General features: G+C 66.0%; 1 protein-coding gene across 1 annotated transcript; it reads right to left on the reverse strand.

Moving 5' to 3' along the window:
* Positions 1-225: 225 nt before the first annotated feature.
* Positions 226-4,979, reverse strand: HMX1 (H6 family homeobox 1). The gene is made up of 2 exons (XM_059923670.1): positions 4,486-4,979; positions 226-1,620 (listed from the first exon to the last, which is right to left on the reverse strand). The coding sequence occupies exons 1-2, from the start codon at positions 4,880-4,882 to the stop codon at positions 968-970; spliced, it is 1,050 nt and encodes a 349-aa protein (XP_059779653.1). The 5' UTR covers positions 4,883-4,979; the 3' UTR covers positions 226-967.
* Between the last annotated feature and the right edge of the window lie 1,609 nt (positions 4,980-6,588).

Here is a 6,588-nt window from a genome sequence, read left to right on the forward strand (position 1 = left end):
CTCCCTGACCTTGACTTCCCCTAAGGTCTTGCTGGGCCTCCCTGTCTGGAGAAAGTGGGGGCTTGAGAGTACAGCTCGCAGACCCCAGCTCCTGCCCACCTGCCCACCTGCCCCTGGCCAGCATTGGAAGGTGATCCAGGAGGGGGGAGACGGTGCCCACCATAGCCCATTACCAGAGGAGAAGCTCGGCCCCAGTGATCACAAAGCAGCAGCAACTGTCCAGAAAACGTCCCTTTTTATTCCATACGCAAATAAGTAGATTCATTAAAAAAAAAAAATGTCTTCGCCAGGATAACCAGGGGCTGCAGCCCAGGAGAGAAGCCCCAGTCTGGCCCCGTCTCCAGAATGGACAATCTGAGAGCAGCGCCACCTGGAAGGATCCTCACCCCTTCCGCTCCACAGGGGCTCTCCTCCTGGGACTCTCTCTCTGCCGGCCCGAGGTTAAGGCCATCAGGCTGATCACCGTGCCCCGGAGGCCTGCTGTCCTGCCCATGCACAGTCCCAGGCAGGGTTGTCCGGGTTGGAGAGTGGTCACCTCCGTGAAGCACCTGGGACAGCCTGGATTTGCTGTGGACTGCGCCCCGCCGCTGGCTCCGGCGGGGCAGGGCTGGATTTGCTCCCAGGTTGAGGCCTGTCCCCGGGGGTGGGGGGCTGGGGGAGGCCCTGGGCTGCATGGCCGACTGTCTCTGTGATGCTCTCTTCCCAGCGGGGATCCAGCCTTGCGACTGTTTGGGGAGCCACAGTCACCTGCGTCTCTGTTACATTCTGGACGATCTTCCGATCTTCGGACAGGGGTTCGGCTCGCCCGGGCGGCAGCCTGCGCTCCCCGAGGCGCAGGAGGGCCAGGGGAGCGTCCCTGCCCTCCCTGACAGACGGCCCCCTGGCGCCACCGCTGCCGCCTCGGCCCGTGTGCGCGTCCGCAGAAGTCCCCACTGGCCACGGGGAGTGGGCCCGGCCGGCCGGGGGCTCACACCAGGCCGGGCATCTGCGCCCGCAGGAAGGGCACGGAGGCGGCGGCTGGGAAGGCGGCCAGCGGGTAGGCGAGGGCCCCGGAGAAGCCGAGCAGCGGCGGGGGCGGTGCGGGCGCGGCGGGCGCCAGCGGGAAGGGCAGCGCGGCGGGAGCTCCGGCGGCGGCGGCGGCCGGGGTGCTTTCGTGGTAGAGCACCGGCACGCGGACCAGGCGCTGCGCGCCCGGCGGGGACAGGCTGGCCGCCTCCAGCTCGGCCGCCAGCTGCCGCTTCCACTTGTTGCGGCGGTTCTGGAACCAGATCTTGACCTGCGTCTCGGTGAGCTGCAGGGAGGCGGCCAGGCCGGCACGCTCGGCGCTGCTCAGGTAGCGCTTCAGGTCGAAGGTCGACTCGAGCTGGAAGACCTGGCTGCGCGAGAAGACCGTGCGCGTCTTCTTCTTGCGGCCGCCGCCCCCGCCGCCGCCGCGCGCCTCCCCCGCCGCCGCCGCCCGGGCCTCGGCCAGCTCCGCCGCCTCCTCCGCGCCGGCTGCCGGGCCCCTCGCCGCCAGCTCCGCCGCCTCCCGCTGCACCGCTCCCGGCCCGGGGCCCCGCGGCCAGGCGCCCTCTGCACGGCCCATCTCCTCGCCCGTCTCCGGTGAGTCCCGGTCGCTGGCTGCAGGGGGAAGAGGAGGAACGTGGGTTGGTTCTGGAGGCTGATCCCCCGGCCCTGTCGCTGAGGCCAGCTGCTTCCCCCGTGAGGTCACCCACAGCCACAAGCGGGGAAATTGTCCCCACGCAGCCCCACCCACGGCAGATCTCACCCTGGGACCGGAGAAAGGCAGAGCATCTGGAGGTGAACTTGAAGACCTGAGCGATGCTCCAAACCAACACGCTGGCCACACACTCACGCCCAGAACCGCGCATCCACACGGAGGGCGACAGAGGGAAGACGGAAGAAAAGGAACACAAAAACACAAACAGAAACACAGAAAGAAGACTGACTCCCTTAAACAGTGACTTCGAATCAACACACACAAAAGCCCCGGAGGTACACCTCGTGGAGAAAAGGATGGTCCTTCTGAGAAACGTACACACCAGAAACCAGCACAGAGCGGGCCTCATCCCTAGCACTCAGCCCTAGGCCAAGTCCCCCAGACACAGAAATAAAGACTTGCCATGACCTCTCCCCACTCGCGCTCAGGAGCAGATGCGGAATGCCCGCTTGCATAGAAATATTCCCACTGATGGAGAATAAGCAAATGCAAACAATTCCCCAAGCCAAACTCCAACCGGATGACACTGCGAACCTATTCTCCCCCATTTCCTGTGCCCCTAATTCAAACGTCCATGGAGACGTGCCCTCTCTACCCAAAATCACACTCAGAGGGAGCGCAGACAAGGGCAGCTCTGGCTCCGTAGAAACACGCGGCAGCCGCATCTCACCCCAGACACATTGGGCCCGTGGTTGAGCCTGTGGGTTTGGGGCTACAAAAGCCCACAGAGGGTCCCTGAGCTCGTGTTCCAAGTACCAAGCTCCACACAATCTCCCAGAGGAGACGCCTCCCCCTCCCCAGGGCTGGCAAGGGATGATGACTCCAGGTGAAAGGGTCTGCCCAGGACCCAGGTGCTGGTCCAGATTCCAGGCCCAGCTCGAAAAGGGCAGCCGCCTGACTTCCGGGCTCAGCAGGCCAACTCAGGCCAGTTTCCCTTGTGCCTCAGGCTGAGGCTGCTGGACACAGGCCGCAGGTCAGCATTGCGGCCGTCGAGTAGAGCTTGGCCCGGCCAGCCCTCAGAAGGCAGCGGTGAGCCCGCGGTGTGAGCAGCCCGCAAGGTGTGCAAACACCGGCAGGCTTGTGTCTGTAGCTTGGTCCCTGCGCTCCGCCGCTCCCGTGGAGGTGTGCAGATTTGCGGATGTCCCTGCCCAACCCTGGTGGCATGAGCCCTCATGGTGTCCAAAGAGGGGTCAGGTTCCAGGCTGGCATGTGTGCGACCAGACATGGGGGGCCCCCAGACTCACAGAGGCCCACGTGCTGCCACACGAAGCCAAGCCAGGCCTGCCAGCTCTGGTACAAAACAGGGACCCCTAACCCGCATTATACGAAAGAAGGACCGGCTCTTTGGCGGCTGACTGTGGGGCTGCAGCTGGAGAAGAACCCCAGGGACAAGAGGGGAACACATCCCCCCCCCCCGGGAGACCCTTTTCAGAAACACCCCCAGAAGGGCACTACGTCTGATCACTCAATTTCGGGGCAAACACTGAGGCCTGCTCGAACTTCCCGGAAGGGAAGGGGGCAGGGGCCTGGGACCTTCTGGGTGTAGGCTCTGAGATGCGGGTCCCTTTGCGAGGGGCTCAATCCCACACCAGAGAATGGGTTATCCAAGAGGTGAGAGGGGTCTGACCCACCTACTACCCCCCACCCGCCCCCCAGCACTCGTTAACTTTCGCTTGGAGCTGAAAGTATTTCAGAGCAAGAGCCTGGAAGAGTCTTCAGCTGGCCTCACAGTGTGCGCTTGGGGCGGGGGGAGCTGGCAAAGCCTGGGGGCTGAGGTTAGAATAGCTTCCTAGTCCTCTTGCCCGGGGGCTTCCTCCAAACGGCAGGTCCCCAAGGGAGGCAGTGACCCTGGGGAGGGGGAGCAGAACTCAGGGACTGGAATGCCCAGTCAAGAGGGGAGATCGATCCGGTTCCGGGGCTGAGAACCCCCCACCCCCAGACTCGGAGCCCTCAGCAGGGAACAAAGGCAGGGGAGGGGGAGGGGCAGAAAAGAGAGAGAGAGGGGTGGGACTGGGGGCTTCTTGCCTTGCACAGCCACAGCCAAGGGGCTTGAGAGGCCCAAGAGGGAGACCCAGGCCCCTGCCCCAGGCCCTGGCTGCAGCTTGTAGGGGAGATGGGACTTTGGGGACACGGCTGCTGGGGAAAACCGCTGTCCCCCCATCCAGGCCTCCACAACAGCGGCTCCCTCTACTCAACGCCCCCTTCATTTTGCTGAGTCTGACTCTGTCTTCTGACCCTCTCTCTTTCCTTCCTTTATCTTTTCTCTGTTCTCTCCATCACTTATGGGTTTCTTTTTGCTTTTTGTTTGTTTTTCATCTTCTCTTCCCCCCTCTCTCCTTTCTCCGCCCCCAACATCTCTCTCTTTCTTCTCTGTCCTTTTCTCTTCTTTTCTGCCCCTCCCCCCGTGCCCCCTCCCATGGCCTGCCTTTCCCTGTTGTATTCCCCACCCCCCCTTCCTTTTCTCTTCTTAGCTGTCTGTTGTCCCCTGTCCCCAAGTTCCTCTCCAAGGGCTCTCCAGAGCCTGGTGATGGGTGAAGCCCAGAGCCTGCGAAACCTTCTCCCTGCATGGGGACGCTGTCCTGGAGAGTGGGCCTCCAAACCTGCTCAACCCGGGGCTCTGCGGGGGCCCGACACGACCCAGAGCCCCCTACAGACGAGGAGGATGGCCCAGAAAGGGCGCCAACGAACCCAAAGTCCCCGAGCAAACGCTCGGGGAGGAAGCCCGGCCCCCCCCCGGCCCCCGCCTTCCCCGCGCCCTCACTCACTGTCAGGGCTGAGGCCGCCTCCGTAGCCTCCGTGCGACCGCGAGTACCAGCGCGTGGCGCCTCCGCAGCCCAGAGCGTAGGGCGGCCCGGGACCCGGGGGCGGCCGGGGACCGAGGCCCAGCGCGCCCGGCCCAAGCAGCGCCCGGGCCCGCGCGTCCCCGCTCGGCCCGGAGCCCGCGCGCAGCTGTCTCCGCCGCTGCAGCCGCCGCCGCCGCCGCGCCTGCTCCGCGTCCTCGTCCTCAGGGTCGTCTTCGTCCTCCTCCTCGTCCTCGCGGCCGCCGCCGCCCTGGGCCGCGCGCCCAGCGCCCTTGGCCTCGGCTGCCAGCAGGTTCTCTATGAGGAAGGAGGAGGCGCGGGCCGGCGTGGCGCGCCCGGGCTCCGTCAGCTCGTCCGGCATCGCGGCCGCCGGTCCGTCGGGCTCTGCCGGGCTCCTCGGGGTTCCGGGAGCCCGGGGTGCGGCCGGTCCCGGTCCCCGCTGGGGACGCTGGCGCGCGGCTCCCTGGCGCACGCGCGGGCCGGCCCTGGAGCCGCTGCCCGGAGCGCTGGCGTCGGGCCCCGCGGGGCAGGCAGCGGCCTCCGCGCCGGACTGGGCTGGGCCGGGAGCGGGTGCGCGCCGACAGCTGGCCGGGCAGCCGCCTCGCTCGCCTTTCACGTCGCCGCTCTGGTCGCCGCCCGGGCCGGCCCCGCTGGGGGCGGGGAGGGCAGGGGAGGGGCCAGCAGGGGCGGGGCGGCGCGGGCCGGGCGGGCAGCCAGCTCAGCCCGAGGATGCCGCGCCGGCCCCGAGTGCGGCCGCTGCTCGGAGACGCCGCCCGGATCCGGGCGCGCAGGCGGTCGCGCGTCCGAGGGCGGGCGGCCGGCGGCCGAGGCGGGGGGTCGCGGCCAGTCCGGCCCCGCGTGATTCATTCCCCCGGCCCGAGCCACCCGAGCCGGGGGTTGGAGAGGTGGGGCCTCGGCCGCGGGGCCGCCTATTGGCTGCGGGGCTCCGATGAGAAACAGACTGGCCAATCAGTGTCCGGCAAGGGCAGTAATTACCTCGCCGAGGGGAGAGTGTTGGACCGAGAGTAAGGAACTGCGTGTGTGCGCGCGCACGAGTGTGGTGTGTGTGCGTGTGTGCACGTGTGTGTGTGCTTGTATGTATCTGTGTGCGTGTGTATACCGTGGCAGGAAGACCCCGGGGCTTCCAAGAAACAGCAAGAGAATGGGTTAGTCGTTTTTTTAGACTCCGGGTGTCAAGGCTGCAAAATTGTGGCATATTTTTAATATTTACACTTAATGAAATATGCTTTTAATGCCAAATGTAGTGCGACAGAACTCTCTAGTTCTCAGATTCAGGCTCAAAATGTAAGAAAATGCTAGCCCCCTCCCCTATCTCCGGGGCCCTGCCGGCAGCACGCCCGATGTCACACCCGCTGAGCGAGAGCGGGTCGCCACCGTCCCGCTCCCTAGGAGGCCCGGGCCTTAGTGGCGGGCCGGGAGCCACTGCCCCGGCCGCGTAGGTCTTGGGGGCAGGTCCCGACTGTAAAGCGGTGGGGAGTCCCCTCCCACTTCTGCAGCAGGGAGTGCGGTGACCAAAGCGCATCCCGGCCCACGCCGTCGCCCTCGGAGCTGTGGCCACTCAAGAGTAACCTTCTGACCGGCTTCCTCTGGGAGCGGGTGACGGCCGAGTCACCGGACGGCAGCGCGGATGCGCGGGCGCAACAGGCTTCACCGGACGCGGGTTATCGCGGAGAGGTACATCCAGCCCCCCAGTGCCAGCCGAGGGCCGCGACCAACCGAGTGCCGCCCGCCGCCTCGCTTTAATTTTCAGAACAACCACGGTGGAGGGAGCATCAACCCCATCTTCCAGAGGGATAAACAGAGCCGAGGAGAGACCATTCCAGATGGTAAGTGGCTCTGGCAGGCCTGGAATTCCGACACTCCGGGCCTGGGGCCCTTCTGGCACCGACAGCCCCAGAGTCGGATGGGGATGGGAGCGAGAAGCAGCCGAGCAGCGGGGTGGGGCTGAGGCCTAGGGGAGGGACCTTGCCGGCCTGTGGCGCGGAGACAAAACGGTGAGCGCTTCGGGTGCGTCTTCTGGCTGCACAGGGAGCCGGTCACCACCAC

The sequence above is a fragment of the Balaenoptera ricei genome, chromosome 5 (assembly GCF_028023285.1).
Source record: "Balaenoptera ricei isolate mBalRic1 chromosome 5, mBalRic1.hap2, whole genome shotgun sequence".
Lineage (NCBI taxonomy): Eukaryota > Metazoa > Chordata > Mammalia > Artiodactyla > Balaenopteridae > Balaenoptera > Balaenoptera ricei.

Excerpts from the sequence above, each read along its gene's own strand:
- HMX1 (XM_059923670.1), bottom strand. The coding sequence starts at position 4,882 with ATGCCGGACGAGCTGACGGAGCCCGGGCGCGCCACGCCGGCCCGCGCC. Across the intron at positions 1,621-4,485 it reads AGGCGGCCTCAGCCCTGACA|CCAGCGACCGGGACTCACCG; the intron begins GTGAGTGAGGGC and ends TTCCCCCTGCAG.